This window comes from Muntiacus reevesi, chromosome X (genome assembly GCF_963930625.1).
Source record: "Muntiacus reevesi chromosome X, mMunRee1.1, whole genome shotgun sequence".
Classification (NCBI taxonomy): domain Eukaryota; kingdom Metazoa; phylum Chordata; class Mammalia; order Artiodactyla; family Cervidae; genus Muntiacus; species Muntiacus reevesi.
Window position 1 is genome coordinate 72074247 of NC_089271.1, and position 18083 is coordinate 72092329.

Consider the following 18083-nt stretch of genomic DNA (forward strand, 5'->3'; position numbering starts at 1 on the left):
AAACTCCAGTACTTTGGCCAACTGATGTGAAGAACTGACTCATTGGAAAGGACCCTGACATTGGGAAAAATTTAAGGCAGGAGGAGAAGGGGACGACAGAGGATGAGATGGTTGAATGGCATCACCTAATCAATGGACATGAGTTTGAGTAAGCTCCGGGAGTTCATAATGGACAGGGAGGCCTGGCGTACTGCAGTCCAGTTCAGTTCAGTTCAATCGCTCAGTAGTTTCCGACTCTTTGTGACCCGTGAAGGGCAGCCCACCAGGCCCCGCTGTCCATCACCAACTCCCAGAGTCCACCCAAACCCATGTCCATGGGCTCACAAAATGTCGGACATGACTGAAGCTTTGAAATGAACTGAAGGCAAAGGAAATGGAGTATAACCAGTAAAGTTTAGATTAGAAACAATTTCTCCATTTTATTTTAATATTCATTTGTGACAGCAGTGGTAGAAAATCTATTTTTTCAATAATTGTTTTCATTGTTTTTCTGGTGTGCAGTTGTGGAACATTCTCTCATTTGCTATCTCTGCCCTTCCAAGTTAAGTTAATACAATATTTCTTAAAAGAAGATGTCTTTGACAACCTAAAAAAGAGATTAGTATGATTCATAGAACTAGAATTAACCTATTCTGTAGGCTATTTGTGATGTTTATTTTGAAATAATTATTTTTAAAACAAAAGTTGTATTGACAATTGTAGCTGAAAGTATCAACTATGTAGAAATATTATTCATGTTTTACAGTCTACTTTGGCAGTTTGTATTGGTTTTAAAATCTTTCTAAAGAATGGGCTAGACACTTGTGAGATTGAGAAAATAGACTCAAAGAAAGTAGAACAGATTTTTTTTTGTACTTTTATGTATTTGGATTATTTTTAATCAAGCAAATAACACATGAATACATAAGCATTGTATCGATATAATGATTAAAATCATATAGAAGTATGGGGAGTAAAAGGTAAAATTACCACTTCACCTTCTCCTTGCCAACCCTCTCCCACAGGAAATGATTATTAACAGTTTGATTTGTATTCTTTTCCACAATTATGATTGTATATTGCCTATTAAAGGAGAGAAAAATCTTCTATAGCAGGAAAATTGAGCAATGGGCTTTGAAGTCAGGCTGCCTGGGTTCTAACTCAGATTTTACCACTTAAAACTGTGTGATATTGGACATGTTATCTAACTTTTCTGTCCTTCAGTCTCTTCTTAAGTACAGTAACAGTTAGCATATCTGCTTAACAGAGACATTTTGAGAATTAAATTAGTATTGTGACTAATTTAGAAAAGTGTTTGGCATATACTATGTGTGTGCACTGTTTATATAGTTCTGCAACTTCCATCCCATCAATAAACATAAAGGCAATACAGTTTAGTGATTTAAGAGTATGGATTCTGAATCCAATTGAGTGGTGCAAATCCTAGTTCCACCATTTACTAGCTTTGTCTTTGTTTTCTCTCTAAAAGAGAGACAATAGTTTCTGTTTTAAATTAAGCCTTCCCAGTGCACCAGACCCAAGCACTTGTCTCATGCATCCAGCCTGGATTGGTGATCTGTTTCACCCTAGATAATATACATGTTTCGACCCAGAGGAAAGGGGTGGAGAGGGAGGTGGGAGGGGGGATCAGGATGGGGAATACATGTAAATCCATGGCTGATTCATGTCAATGTATGACAAAAACCACTAGAATATTGTAAAGTAATTAGCCTCCAACTAATAAAAATAAATGGAAAAAAAAGAAATAGAAAAAAAAATAAATTAAGCCTTGTGTAATTTAGAATAACATTTAGTCACATGTGATTTAGAAAGGCATTTAGAATGACTGCTATATAGTAATTACTTATTTTTATTATCATTCCATCATTAAAAGTCCTCAGTTTAGTATTTCATATAATAGAGGTATAATAAGTGAATCATTGTCTTTTATTGTTTTAATTATACACTATTGCAAAATATGCTGGTTACCATACTGCTTTCTTACTACTTAAAACATTAAAATATCCTTGTCTATATCTTCACTTTAAAGAAGAGAGCTATTGCTGTTAACATTTCCCACTGTCATTTGCATCTTGTATTCAATACTTTCAAGATCCTCTTTTAGTATGTGATCATTACCATACCATATATGTGATCAACCCACATTATTTTCCTATTTGTTGGTTCAGTCCTAGGGTATGAATGGAAAGGAGAACCATTTCATTTTGCATGGTTACAGTTATAAGTCTGAGGTATAGCAAGAGCTGAGAAAGAACAAGCCAAAAGGGATTATTCCTGTATTTGGACAGTTGCGATCTCAGAAGACTGAGTCTTTTTTTAGGTATCCTGACATTCAGAAAAGGTAAGTCTAAATTCTTATGTATTTTAGTTTGTGTTGTTTTATTTTCTACAATAAAAAGGCTTTAAATATGAATAAGTAGGTTTCCTGGAGACATTTATAGTAGACACTACAGATCTATTAAAGGAAAATTGTTTCTTGAATCAAATCTGCTTTTCTCTTTTGAACTCTTGTAGCGTCTTTAGGGGAAGTTGAAAGTCTTAAAATTACACTAAAGAATCATACAAAAGACTGGCATAAGTGCTCTGGAAAATAAGATTTAAGTCCAAAAGAAAAGAACAAAAGGGAGGAAGGGAAAAAGGGAAAGAAAATAAAAACAAAAAAGAATGGTAGTGAATTTGACAAACCTATTTGTATTTAGATTACTGAAAAAGTAAATAGATATATTTATAGCTTAAATCAGACAGTTTGTAGGAATCCAAACTGTATATAAATATCTGTCTCTCAAATACATTCTAAGGTATAGTAATTACTTTCAATGTGACTCAAGTAATATTAATTAAAGCACTGTTAAGACAAATTCCTTAAAAGCAGTCTTGGTTTTAAGCAGACTATTTGAAAATAAAGGGTTAGGCACTTTAATTAATAAATTTAAAATAAATTATTCATGACAGTTGAGTATATATTAAAATAAGTATACATTTGTAGAAATGTGCACTTTTAAAACATTTGCGTGTATACCATATAACATCCTGATAATAATCCAATGAAAAACTCTAGGGAGCATTATTATCACCATTTAACAGGAAATCAATACCCAGGAATGGTAAATAAATTACCTGATAGCAAATAAGTAATGACAGAATTGGAAACCAAGTCTCCTTACCCCTGGTCCTATTCTCTATCCTTTGAGCAATAGTGTCTCCCTTAATTATTTGTGTTTTCATGTAGCAGTTAAGTCTCCATTAAATGATTTTTTTTCTTTCCATTTATTTTTATTAGTTGGAGGCTAATTACTTTACAATATTGTAGTGGGTTTTGCCATACATTGACATGAATCAGCCATGGATCTACATGTGTTCCCCATCCCAATTCCCCCTCCCACCTCCCTCCCTGTCCCATCCCTCTGGGTCTTCCCAGTGCACCAGCCCTGAGCACTTGTCTCATGCATCCAACCTGGGCTGGTGATCTGTTTCACCCTTGATAGTATACTTGCTTCAATGCTGTTCTCTCAGAACATCCCACCCTCGCCTTCTCCCACAGAGTCCAAAATTCTGTTCTGTACATCTTGTTGCCTTAATGAGTTTATTTTTTTCTTTTCAGGATATATTGCATTCTTCTGATTAGAAACCTTGTCTAATAAAATGCTTGGAGAATCCTTCCTAATTGAACTCCTATACAAAGAACAAGTTACATGTAAGAAAACCTCAAATGATGAAAAGGAAACTTGGGAAAAGCAACTTTTAGATATAGAGGATAATTCACTTTCTCCTGATAAAATGGAAAATGAAAATAAGGTCATGAAAGAAAGTATAACAGAGAAAAGTAAGGATACAAGTAAAATAAAATCTGTGGATGAGATAACTGTAGCAAAATGCAAGACTGCCTCCTTTCTAGGGAATGTTTCTGCTGCACTGCCCATTCCAAAGAGAGAACAACATGATGAAAAACAACTAGATTTATACCGATCTTATTCATGTACAAGTCTTTGCCAGAATTATCCTGATCTACAGATTGGAGGAGACCATGTAGGTAACATGTATGATTCCAGTTGCTTTGTGGAACACATACGTGATGATTCTCTTAGTGGTCCTCTTTTGCTTTCAGTAGATATACCGTTAGGTCATTCTCCCATCATTGAACCTCTAGATAAACTACTTACCTCAAAACTTTTGAATGGCGATGAACTTCGAGAAAGAAGTATGTTGTTTCATAAACAGCCCCTCTCTAATTCTATGCTTAATAGCTATATGGAAAAAAAGGTGGATGAACTCTACAAACAGTTTTTGGAAGAAACTCTCACTCAGTGCTGCTCCATAACCAACCTTATGGCTTTCAATTTGTTAACGAATAATATAAATCGGATTAGTCTCCAAATCTCTCAAGAGCAGAACATAGAGGCATTGAAATTTCAGGAAGTTCTTCTACATTCTTTAGCAAGATGTAATCTCTGTAACATTTCCCATGGAAATAGTTCTGAATTCAGCACTCCTAATTTACAAATATCAAACCAGAGAAGCCGAGAACTTATACCACATCTACAATAAGAATCAACTGCAGTTTGGTTGGACTGATTTATGAGACTGTAGTAACAGTAGTCTCCTCTAGTTTATTGTGTCACATCAGCCCCTTTGTGGTGTGATTACTATAGTTTTTGAGAACTTATTTGATCAATGGTACATTTGAATTCTTGTAGGAGACAATATAAATAATTAACTTTTATGACTATACTGTTAATTGTTTTGACAAATTTAATGGTTGCTACATTCAAGTTTGTAAATTCCATATGTGTGATCTATCTAATTGCCACAGGCATCTGAAAGTGATTACTTTACTATCACTCATCTGTTTACCACAAAAATGGTTTTAAAAAAGTGAGATGAGGAGAGAATTTTTCTCAGCTACAAAAAGACAACTAGAAACTGTATCAGATAGAGGTATTTCTTTCTCCACAAAAATGCTTAAAGACATATGAGTAGTGCTTAAATATTTTTCTTTTTATTTTCAACATACAGAATTTTTCACACTGACAATCAGAAATTATTCAAATAAAAGTTGGATTTAAATGATACTTGAAAGAAATATGGAAAGAGAGCTTAAGGAAAAATGGAGAATTTGCCATTAAGATTTGCAGTTGAACTTCATGCTTTTGAACTTTCTTGGGACAAGCATCAGCTTTTATATATCACTCTGTTAAGCATGGTGGTTTTCAGCTATGGGAGGAAGGAAAGCATATACATAGAGTGAACAAAGTGAATAGAGAACCACCATTTAGAAATAGAGAGGCTCTCTTGGCAATTTTTTACACTTCTTATATTATCCTCAATCAAGATACTGGCTTAGGATAAAAGCAGGATGTTATAGCAATGTTGGAGTTTAATTAAATTAATTAGTAAAAGATATCTAAAAGAATGGTATAGTTTATTGCAGACATGGAAACAAGACTCAATAGCTCACAATTCTCTCTTATGTATAGTAAAATGATTAGCATGTACTTTTGCTTGTAAAATGAAGTTATATAACTTATGTCATCTAATTGTTATGGTTGATAAAATATGTACCTTAGTACTCACATATTCGTTTCTAATAATTTATTTGGTCTTTGTTTAAACTCTAAAGAATGTGTTAGTCCAATGTCCTTATGATTTGTTCTTTGTGATCACACAAACATTAAGTTATTTTCATCATTTCCAAATTTCTATGATCTAGTAATAAGTACTCCTGATTTATTTCCTGTTTTTATTTACATAAAATAAAATGTTCTTCTTTAAAATAAGATGTTGTTCATAAATAAGATGTTTTTCTTTCTCCAACATTTTCTCTAATAACCCTCTCAATCCATTTCCATCATTCTGACATTTGATTCTGAAGTGGCAATGATAAGGGTTTTTGAACAACTGGCTTAGTATTTTGTAGATACAGAAACTCAAGCAGGGGCTCTGTATCAACCTAGAGGGATGGAATGGGGAGGGAGATGGGAGGGAACTTCAACAGGGAATATAAGTATACCTATGGCCAGTTCATGTTGAGGTTTGACAGAAAACAGCAAAATTCTGTAAAGCAATTGTCCTTCAATAAAAAATAAATTAATTAAAAAACAGTTTTGTGTACATTGTTTTGTATATTACTAAATTTGTACATTTTAACGAGTTACCAAATGATAAAATGTTAATGTAAACTTTTAATGTAAACTTTTTAATGTAAACTTTTCCAAAGCGAATTAAATGTTGTTGGGCAATATTATTGGTGAGAAATTTTCTTAGCTATTGTAATACATATTAATAATTTATTTATGAAGCATGTATATTCATAAATATTATTAACACTGCATAGCATTATATACAAAGCAATAGCTAATATCAAATTTCAAAGTATATTTCACTCTCAAATTTAAATTTTTTCTCTCTTGTTTATGACACAAAAGTTCTTAATTTCTAAAGATACTCACTTTTAAATGGCCTAAGAATTCAATGTGATATATAAGCAAGGAAAGATTATAAATTTAGTGTTCTTTTCTTTTCTTTTTACTCTTATTTGCTTTTATTAGCTTACAAATAGCAAAATGAATTCAACAGAACAGAAACAATCAAATTAGCTCACAGACAAGAAGAAACCAAATAATAATAATAAAAGAAACTACCAAATAGAAAATATTAGGCACAATGACTGAAATAAAAGATCTAATTCTTTATACTAGAATATGGACATGGAGTTTTAGGAGGGGAATTTGAACATAAAAATATCAATGCATACCTATCTAACATGCCATTTCTTCTTTCTGGTAACTTTAATTTTATTTTTTTGACATTTTTAACTTTACTTTGTATTGGGGTATAGCTGACTAACAGACAACGTTGTGATATTTCCAGGTGAACAGCGAAGGGACTCAGCTATACATACACACATATATCTATTCCTCCCCAAACTCCCCTCCCATCCAGGCTGCCACTTAACACTGGGAGACATTTCCTGTGCTGTATAGTAGGTCCCTGTTGGTTATCCATTTTAAATAAAGGCGTGTAAGACACTATTTCTGTACAGAGAAATCTCAGTAGCTACTGAACACCTGAAATGCTAGAGAAAATTTAAACTGTGTTTTTTATATATGTATATGGCTGAGTTCATGGCAAATTAATGGAAACTACTGAAGGCAGACTGGGAAAAGCTGAAATTCCATAAGACAGTTTGGCTACAGAACTAATAACTGTCCCAGGTCCGACCCCTGATACCTAGAAGGACCCGAGTTTTAAGGACTATACCTGCATGGGGGCAGGGACCACAGCCTGGGACTGTGTTGGTCTGCTTGGACCACCATAACACAACTCCACAGATGGGCAGCTTACACACAAGAAAATTATTTTCACATGGTTCTGGAGGCAAGAGGTCCAAGATCAAGGCGCCAGAAAATTCCATCCCGTTGAGACCTCTTTTGCTAGTTTGCAGACAGTCACATTTTCTGCTGTGACCATATGACCTTTTCTGTGTACACATGGAGAGAGGGTCTCTTTTTCTTGTAAGAACACAGGTTCTGTCAGATCAGGGCCCCACCCTTCTGACTCCATTCAACCTTAATTACCTCCTTACAAGCTCCATCTCCAAATACAGATGCACTGGGGGTTGGGGCTTCAAGATATGAATTTTGGGACACAATTCAGTTTACAGCAGGGACTGAGCTGGACTGCAGTACAACTGATGACTCCCCAAAAGGCACCTCTCAGTGAGTGAACTAGAAAAACACCTTAAATTTCTCATCTGTGCTCCAAGTAGAGAGATGAGAGATGAAAAAAATATCTAGGAATGTCTTACCACAGCCTGATACTATTGTATATTTGAGGAGGAAATTCACAAGGCTTGTGAATGTCAGTGAGCACACATACACACTGAAGGACAGGGAAGGAGAAGCAGGAAACCCAAGGGGAACTCTGACTCTGAAGTGGTCCAGGGTTAGCAGGGCCAAAAGAAACAAAATGGAGGTGCTAGGGGAAAAAAAAAAAAAAAACAAACTTCACTGTTGAAACGTATCAAAAATTCCTCAAAATGGAGTTCAGAGGAATGTCAATTCACAATGAAAATTCACTGATCACGTGAGAAAATAAGTCATAGTCTTGCTTCAGACGAAACAAACTATGGATTCAGATCCACAAAAAAAAAAAAAAAAAGATAAAAATATTGAAACTATCACACACAGAATGTAAAATAAGAACATTTAATATGTTCAAAGAAAAGAAAAAGAGAGAATAGAGGAAATACCCCAAATGACCAAGAAAATTTTAGAAAGAACCAAACAACATTTCTGGAAATGAAAAAATATAATCAATTAAAAATGATAGGTTAAATACATTAGAGACAGTGAGAAGACATGATTAGTGAACTGGATAATGGATGTAAAGAAATGATCTAGTGTTCAACACAGAAACAATGAGATAGAAAAATATGAAACAGAGATTATGAGATACAAAGAACAGAGTGAGATGGTAAAACTTAAGTCTAATTTGATGTCCTAAAGGAGAGAATTGAGAAAATGCAAAGGTATATTATTCAAAGAGGTAAAAGTTCAACTTTTTTCATAATTCATGAAAGGTACCGATTCTCAGATTCAAGAAGCTCAGTGAAGCACAGTAGATTAATAGAAAGAAATCCACAGCAGATAGGTTGTAATATAATGACATTTGACTGCAGAATGTCAGAGATAAGTAACTTAAACATAACCTGAAAGAGAAGACTGATTACCTACAAAGGAATACTGATCAACTGACAAGTGTCATTTCAGAAGCAACAATGGAACCAAGACAACAGTGGAACAGTATTATTAAAAAATAAGAGAAAATAACTGTCAATCTAGACTTGTATACCAGCTAACTTTCAATGATAATAAAGCAGTAAACTTATAGGTAAATTTAAACAAATACTGACTGTATACAATAACCGTTTTGGAATTAAACTGAGATAAAACTAAAATTCTAGACACTTATAAATTAAGGGAAGGCAATCAAATTTTGTTCAAAAGCCTGATGTTCAGCATGAGTGAAAACATAAAAACTTTAGATTCTGTTAACGATGCAAACTAAAATTCATGGTAAGCACTAAAAAGACAAAATTTGAGTTTTACCTTTTAAACTAGCAGAGAAAAAGTAAATGAAAAACAAAAACTCAATGCAGAAGATGGAGGGAAAAAATCACCCAGGGCAGAGAGATAACAAAATGGTAGAACCAAAAGCACAATAAGATGGTATAAATAAACCCTAATATGTTAGCAATTTCCACTAATGTAAATCAATTAATGTCTCCAGCTAAAAGATAGATAGAAAAAAAAATCTAGTTAGTTTTTAGTGGGTACATGAAAACACAGCATAAATATCTGACAGAAGAATAGAGAACATATACCATAAAAAGACTAACCAGCTGGTGTGGCCTATATAAATATTTCTTTCAGAAACATAAGATTTTAAGGCAACATAAAATAATACAAAAACATTATTAGAAATAGAAGCTGTGACAACAAATATAAGATTGAATTCTAAACATGGAAGATAAACAATTCTAAACTTGTAATATACTGAATAACAAAGTTTCAGGATATATAAGATGAAAATTAACACAATTACAGAAATTAAAAAATCCACTAGAATAGAAAATTTTAACACCTCTTAGAATCTGAAAGATCAAGTAGAAGAAAAAGAACATTAAAATAGAGACAATTTGGCCAACACAATTAACAGTTTGGTCTAATGTACACCGAACAACTGGAAATAGGCATACTTTCAAGTACTAACACAACATTTACAAAAACTGATCATACTTTAAGTCAGATGGCAAATCTCAACAAATTTTAACATGGACCACAGTCCAATGAAAGCAGGAATAAATAAGAATAGAACTTAAAATTCTACATGTTAGGAAATTTAAAAAAATCCACACATGCAAGTAAAAAAGAAAAGAAATCATGATGGAAAATAAAAAGTAGTTAGAATTTAAAAACAAACATTTCTATAGCACTTTAAATTGACAAAACATTATTTCATTTGCTTATTAGAAAGTAATCCTGTGAGCCACCCAGAGGCCATGCTCTCTCTGCTAGACAACGTAACAGCAGAAATGCGGTTTATTATGTAACTACTAAAGCAATTTTTTATATATAAATAAAATACACATCAAAAGTGATTTAGAAACTGAAAAATATAAGTGAAAGTGTTCACTACTAAAAATATTAAAAGCAAAGAGAACCAACCATCTCCTTTAGAAGGTATGTTGAATAGCTAAGAAATTTACAAAGAAGAGATTTAGCATCAATGTTTAAAGCTTAAAAAAAGTTCATAGTCATTTTGGTTTAAGAAGGCCCTTAGATCCTCATATAATATATAAAAACTCATATGGTAAAATATTTATTATTCATATGAGATGGATGAACATTGTCAAAAATCTATGCACAAGTGGAGGAATTGTTGCTGCTCACACACATGGTCCTTGTTTCATGGTTCCAGCATCTGTTCAGTGGTGCACTGGCAATTAATAGCTCTTCTGAAACTGCCTACAGTACAAAGGGAATTTTCATTTAGGGTTCCCCTCCATTTTCATGTGCAGGATATTTTTGGAAGTATGTTTTCTTTTTCCATCCACTGAAAGAGAATTAAGAAAATTCCAACTTGCCTGTGTGTCAGCAAGTACTCTTTTTGGTCTATGTACCAGAGGATGATGGATGAGCTTGTCAAGCTTACAGTAGCGGACAGAGCGAGTTGGCAGAAGTTCTGTGTTATTGAAAGATATCTCAAATACTTATTTCATCTCCTCTATTAACTTTAATCACATTTTAAATATGCAGCCAAGAATGAAGCTTTGACAGTAAGCCATAAATTTACACAGGCAGGCATTGTCACTTTTCTGCAGGAGCAACACGAGATAACACAAACGAGCTGGGTATTTTCTTTCTTGTGCCTTTCTTCACTGAAGAGCAATGAAAAAATACCTGAAAAGTCTATCCATACTTCACATTCATTTGCCACAAATCTCTTGAAATTATTGCATATAATTCTGCTTGGTTCACGGTAAAAAAAAAAAAAAAAAAAAATATATATATATATATATATATATATATATAGTTCCTCAATTAGACTGTTAAATGCATATTTTTATTTATTTATTTTTATTTTTTAAGAAACAAGCATATTTTATTTATTTATTTTATTTTTTTAAAGACTCTGGTAATTTTTATTCACTCTACAGTTTCACCTTTCCCTGAATGTTGTACAATTGGCAGCATGCAGTGTATAACCTTTTCCAGACTAGCTTATTTTACTTAACAGCATTCATTCAGGTTTCATCCACTTCTTTTTGTGATTTGATAGCTCATTTCTTTTTATTCTTTTTTTTTTTTTTCATTAATTTTTATTAGTTGGAGGCTAATTACTTTACAATATTGTAGTGGTTTTTGCCATACTTTAACATGAATCAGCCATGGATCTACATGTGTTCCCCATTCCAATCCCCACTCCCACCTCCCTCCCCATCCCGTCCCTCTGGGTCCTCCCAGTGCGCCAGCCCTGAGCACCCGTCTCATGCATCCAACCTGGGCTGGTGATCTGTTTTACCCTTAAGAGTATACTTATTTCAATGTTATTCTCTCAGAACATCCCACTCTCACCTTCTCCCACAGAGTCCAAAAGTCTGTTCCGTACATCTGTGTCTCTTTTTCTGTTTTGCATATAGGGTTGTGATTACCATCTTTTTAAATTCCATATATGCGTTAGTATACTGTGTTGGTCTTTACCTTTCTGGCTTACTTCACTTTGTATAATGGGCTCCAGTTTCATCCATTCTCATTAGAATTGATTCAAATGAATTCTTTTTAATGGCTGAGTAATATTCCATGGTGTATATGTACCACAGCTTCCTTAACCATTTGTCGCTGAAGGGCATCTAGGTTGCTTCCTTGTCCTGGCTATTATAAACAGTGCTGTGATGAACATTGGAGTGCACATGTCTCTTTCAGATCTGGTTTCCTTGGTGTGTATGCCCAGAAGTGGTATTGCTGGGTCATATGGCAGTTCTATTTCCAGTTTTTAAAGAAATCTCCACACTGTTTTCCATAGTGGCTGTACTAGTCTGCATTCCCACCAACAGTGTAAGAGGGTTCCCTTTTCTCCACACCCTCTCCAGCATTTATTGCTTGTAGACTTTTGGATAACAGCCATCCTGACTGGCATGTAATGGTACCTCATTGTGATTTTGATTTGAAATGCATATTTTTAAAGATCACAGTGATGACAGAATTGGTACATGTTTCATCATAATACACCTGCTTATGAGAACAGACGTTTAACACTAAAAAGAATTTACATTTTACATGGATCATTTGCCATGTGGACAAATACTTCTGGTTTACTCAGAGCCAGGATCTATACGGTTCCAGAGTGAGGCCTTGGCAAAATTTCCTGATTACTCATTAAATGGCTGAGACATGTAGAGATGTTATTTATCTTACAAAGCTTACCCACAGCAAAAACAGATGTAAAAATAAAGACTATGGACAAGATTATGGTTCTTGGAAAGGTTAAAAGTCAACTGTGTTTCTGGTAAGCTTTTCCTTGTAAGCACGTTTTAAACAGAGCTGAAAACATGAAGTGTTGGAAGGCCACAATCTTAACAAGCGTCTCTTGTTGTCCAGTGAAAATACAACATTATAAAACAACTTCTCCCAACGGGCCGTTCAGAGACCAGTGTGGCCCCATGTGCACAGCAGAGATACGGATCTGACTCTCCCCTCTCTTCAATGTGGTCTCTGCTCCAGGGACAGTTGTTTCTGTCTACATTACTCACGGAATAACACTGTATACATTCTTTCAAGAACCAAGGAGGCCACGACAGGCAGACACCATCCCTGCTTTCTAAGCCACAATGATAAACTAACATTGACCCTGCAGAAGGATGCATTACATTACTTCCCTAAGAAGTCTGTACTTATGGTTAGTTCTCTGAGATAATCAATCAATGGAAACCAAAACTGGTCCATATTAACTTAGAGCAGGTAGACACCACTTTCCTCCAACTCTTGAAACTGGAAAGATGTGGCAGTCCTGTAGGAAATAGCTAAGGCTCAAGGAGAGGGCTCCATTTTCCGACAGAAAAGTGCCATCTAATATATTGCTAAGCTTGAAGCAGAGGCTAAATGGTTTGGTGGGAGCAGTTTTTTTTTTTTTTTCTTTTTGGTGGGAGGGTGTCAGGTTTTTCTCATTAGTTTGTTATTGCTGTGGTTCAAGTTCTCAGAAGGTTGAGAATCTTGCCAGGTCCTTCTCTATCTCTGCATACTGCTTTCTCAGCTTCTCCATGGACTTCCTGTGCTCCTCATCCACTTCTGCCTGTTTGCTGTGCTGCTCTTTCATGAAATCCTCCCACTGCATGATGTGCTGTTTCTCACTAGCTATTAAGAAGTCTTTATTAATCTTTTTTCACTCCTGTTCCCTCTGCTAGAATCTACAGACCGAGTCAGTAGCTGCTTGCAGTCTCTGGAGAACTTGGTTTAAGTTGTTTTTCATTGTTTCTCTACACGTTGGAAGAGTATGTTCATTTGTCTCATGGATCATATTCTTCAGATTTTCAAGAACTCACATTTCTTGAAGACCACGTTTTTCTTCAAATTCTTTCACAAAGTAATGGGTTTCACCTTGGATAACTGGTCTGTGATCTAACAGCCTTGAATGAATTTCTCCAAGATCCTTGATAATGAGATGTGCTGGTGAGCTCGTGAACCCCAGAGAGTCCTTCTTCTTGGTGCTGCCACCCGTGCCGGCCTCACAACCCACCAGGGTCTCTGCCCCACTGCTGCTCATCCTACAAATTTAGTGTTATTTTCATCTTGACTTCATATTTACTGCCTTTAGTACTTGAATGAAATATGCATAAAAGTTGTGGTTTAGTGTATTTTGACTCTAAGTAGTCACTCTTCATTCTTTCATTATAGGTTTCACTTATATTACTGTGCAGGTCCCTTTTAAAATGTTATTTGAAATGTATGGAATGATGAATTTCTTTGTCTTACTCTTTCAGGAATTAAAAGTATTACTTTTGTGATTCTGTAAGTATGGAGAATGTTATAGATTCAGCAGTGTGAGAGGATCATCACATATCTAGGTAAAGAAGAATTCTGGTACATAAAGAATGATGCCCAATATAGTGTCACTCCCTTCCTGCATAGGTCAGTTGACCTTATATACCATATTTAGATTTCAGGCCACTGTTGTGGGGCCCAGAGTGGGTTTGACACAGTTACAAGTAATTTTCTGTCAAGACCATTCTTAAATAATTAAAAGCAATTCAAGAGATAGACTACTAGACTTCTGAAATTTTTGGGCTTCAACTCTCTGTCTCATGAGTTAGTCTCTGAAAGAAGTCAGTCTACCTGAGGTTCTTTTTTTCCTCCTGCGGTTCTTAAGGCCAGCGATAATACAAACCTGCTCCATTAAAAGTCGTAAGCAGATTTTCTGACTCTTTCTGACGGTTAACAGTTGGGTCTTATTTAAACTGGTTTTTGGAAGTAAGAAACAAAATAAATTGCTTTCTAAGGATATCTTTCCACATGTAATTTTCCTTTTTGTAAGGTTGCTTTGAGGCAAGATTATATGTATTATATCCAATAAAATGAATTTTCCAGGTAATTTGACTAATATAACATTATTACATAATATGTGTTTGGGTGAAGGGTGGAGGGGTGCTTTGATGAGGATTAGTATGTACAATAAACCAGAATAATTATGAAAATTGGTCAGCAATTATTTTCTGTTAGTATAAGAAGGAGAGAAATTTGTAAATTAATGTTCTCATACTATTCATTTGCATGGAAAATTAACCAATCAGTTATGTATATGCAAAAATCCATGAAAAAATAATATTTGAAAGCAAAAAAGGAAACAATGCAAAAATGTTTTCATAAAGAAAAAATAACTATAACTGTCCTTTTGAAAAGAGTTTATTACAAATTTGGGACTTTTGATCCCATTCATGTAGTGTTCACTTCCCTAAGATTTAGTAGAAATTTGTAAAAATGCTGGTTTTATATTTACTATAGTGTAAAAGTACAGCATAACTTGTTGAAATCTAGTGAAATAATTTTAAACAATTCTATTTAAGATAAGTTCTTAAATAAAAATGTCATAAGGTATATTGACATCAATTAAAAATACTGAATCATTGCTATGGGGAGCTATTTCTTTGAATTATTCTGTTATTTCTATTTAAAGTTGAGAAATTTGTAGCTTACAGAATTGCAGTGTAGTTCTGGTTTTTACTTCCCCAAATGAATGGAGGCAGTTTATCATGGGGAACATATTGTCATAAGACCTTGGTTTTAGCTGAGAGTGACTGAAGTCTATAGGTAGTCTGTTCCTGAAATTTATTTCTGTCTATAGTTGTAAACTGGACACATATTTGCCAAATAAACTTTTGAGTGAAATTGAAAAAAGTTTAAGAAACAGGTCAGGATACCAGTGACTTGTGTGGTTCTGTCCGTCTCATTTAAGGGTTCAGGTCTGATTTAGGGAAGCCATATAATCATAGAGCACTTTAGTGTTCTCCTGAGGTGAGGCTTAGGAATTGATATCCAGGAGTTTAAATAATAGAGACCAGTTTCTGTCTGGAACAGATCTCCAAGGGCAGTTCAAGATCAGAAGGAATTCTCAGAGCTTTTCATCCTCCAGAAAGATTTGTTCTTAGGACACTCCAGGCACTAGGAGAAACTGACTGGCTCTTTATTCATTAAACAAATATTCATTAAGCACTGTGATAGGCAATCCTGATAAATGATGAACAAAATTGATACCATTACTAATTTTCACTGAGTTTACAGTCCAGCTGATACAGAATCAAAGAACAAAAGTAAACCACCACAATCCAACTTTAGGGTCATAAGAGTTACAACACGAAGCTCTAGATAATCTCTGTTGGTAGTTGTGCTTGCTTGACCTATTCGTACCCTAGTTTGAATCTTCTATCCAGGGTCATCCACCAGAGTACCTTTGCTGATTATTAAACATGTTGAAAATCTCTGTACCAATTGGCATGAAGCTGCTACCCCCAACCCTCCAAATCCTTCCTCCCATAAATATCCTGGTCACTCTGACTCCTCCATCTGAATCCTTGTATCTCTTTATGATCCAGCAGCAAACAAATGAGGGATCTTTAATTCCCAGTTCTAATGCTATCTACTGCATTTCCTGCTCATGTGAGTTGTTAAATATTTTGACCTTCTCTTCTGCTTGTATCAGTATTGACATTCTTGTTCCGAAACACACTCAGTAATGCTATTATTCCTAGACTCTGGCTCTGCTTTTTCCTTGCAGCTCTTAAGTAAATGAAGATATATTCATGAACACCAAATCTTTTGACTGGGTCTTCCTTATTGTTAGTAATTTTCTTTGATTCTTTCTTGCCTTGCTTTGGATCTTTATTTCTGTGTTCTTCTCTAAAGCTATTTGCTTCTTGATACATTACCCAGATGCAGAATGACTTATGAAATTATTGCTTGCCATCTGTTGACCAAATCAAGTGACCTGAGACATGAAAGAGAGGACCACATCTTGGGTGTAAGACACTGATTACCTTGAATATTCTACTTTAGTATCCCGGTTTTATATGATGTCTCAGACCTAAAAGCTACTGATATTATATTGTGCTTCATAACAAAACAGTTATTTTTTTTAAGACACTGATGAATTGTACTTAAAATTTAAGTATATAAAAATGATCCATGCATTCCTTGAGAAGACTAGCTATCTATGTGAAGTTCTCTAAATTTCTACTATAGAGCTTTATCCATGTAACTGAAGATTTTCTTGCCTGTTAAATGCACATCTATCTAACAAGAGGAACACTATTATTAGCCATTGTCATTTAGTAATATCAATGGCTACCATTTCAATTATATGATAGATAATCTACACTTTACTCATATATAGTAATTCTTTCAGTAATCCTTGTTAGATAATTCATATCATTATCCTCATTTTAGACAGGAGGAAATTAAGATAAGAGATGCTAAAACTTTTTACTTAAAATCATACAGCTACTCAGAATAAACATAATATTCAAATGAAGTCATTCTGACATCAGAACTTGTGCTGTTAGCATTACCAGATTTAGCAGATAGCAGATAAAATATTTTAAATGTCCATTTAAATTTGAATTTCAGGAAGATAACAAATTACTTTTTAGTATGAATATACACCCATGAAATATCTGGGGCACACTCGTATTAAAAACATTATTCATTTAACTGAAATTCAGATTTAGTTGGGCTTCTTGGCATCCTGTATTTTGTCTGACAATGCTACCTTAAACACTGTGCTTTGCTTTTTCCAGGGTAATTAAAACAACAGAGAACATTGAAGATGGAGAGAGAACAATGGTATAAAACATGATGACAGTGGGCGGAGAACTGAGGGACCCAAGTAAGAGGTGAAAAGACCAAGAGTTCTGGAGGCTATTGTCAACTTGAAAAAAACACACAACATGAGAGTTTTATTTGAGGCAAAATGAGGACAATAGTCCAGGAGATGGCATTTCAGATAGCTCTGAGAAATTGCTCCAAAGAGGCAGGGTGGAGGTAAGGTCAGTATATATATATATATATATATATATATATATATATACACACACACATATATATATATACACACATACATATATGTATATATATGTATGTGTGTATATATATATATGTGTATATATACACAGTATTTATATATATACAAAATCATATATATATATGATTTTGGTGAAGGGGGAATACATTGAATCAAGCACAATTCTTTTTGCAGATTTTGCTAGTCATGAGGAGCAGTCATCACCATGAAGGATTTTAGTATTTTTCTAGATATAAGGAGATAAAGGAATTGGGCTCATAAAATTGGCTCCTGAAAATTTCTGAAGACCTGTTCTGCCAGTCCCCCCCACACACCCCCATGCAGAGAGACTCATTTCTGCTCTCCATCATGAACTCCTTTCAAGAGGTGGTGCTGAAAGTCAGCAGCTGAAGCAGCACATGATCTAATCCTTGTAGAAATAGAGGGTAAGTACCAATTTGTAGTTGACATGGATC

The 18083-nt window shown here is 34.4% G+C and overlaps 2 protein-coding genes across 2 annotated transcripts; one reads left to right on the forward strand and one right to left on the reverse strand.

Annotated features, from left to right (window-relative positions):
• The first annotated feature begins 2273 nt into the window (after positions 1 to 2273).
• On the forward strand, positions 2274 to 5841 carry LOC136153993 (TLR adapter interacting with SLC15A4 on the lysosome-like). Its single transcript, XM_065916158.1, has 2 exons — positions 2274 to 2341; positions 3602 to 5841. The coding sequence occupies exon 2, from the start codon at positions 3643 to 3645 to the stop codon at positions 4543 to 4545; it is 903 nt and encodes a 300-aa protein (XP_065772230.1). The 5' UTR covers positions 2274 to 2341; positions 3602 to 3642; the 3' UTR covers positions 4546 to 5841.
• A 7574-nt stretch (positions 5842 to 13415) lies between these two features.
• LOC136153217 (biogenesis of lysosome-related organelles complex 1 subunit 5-like) lies at positions 13416 to 13821 on the reverse strand. The gene is made up of 2 exons (XM_065914821.1): positions 13617 to 13821; positions 13416 to 13495 (listed from the first exon to the last, which is right to left on the reverse strand). Exons 1-2 carry the CDS (start codon positions 13819 to 13821, stop codon positions 13416 to 13418), a joined length of 285 nt encoding a protein of 94 aa, XP_065770893.1.
• Positions 13822 to 18083: the final 4262 nt, after the last annotated feature.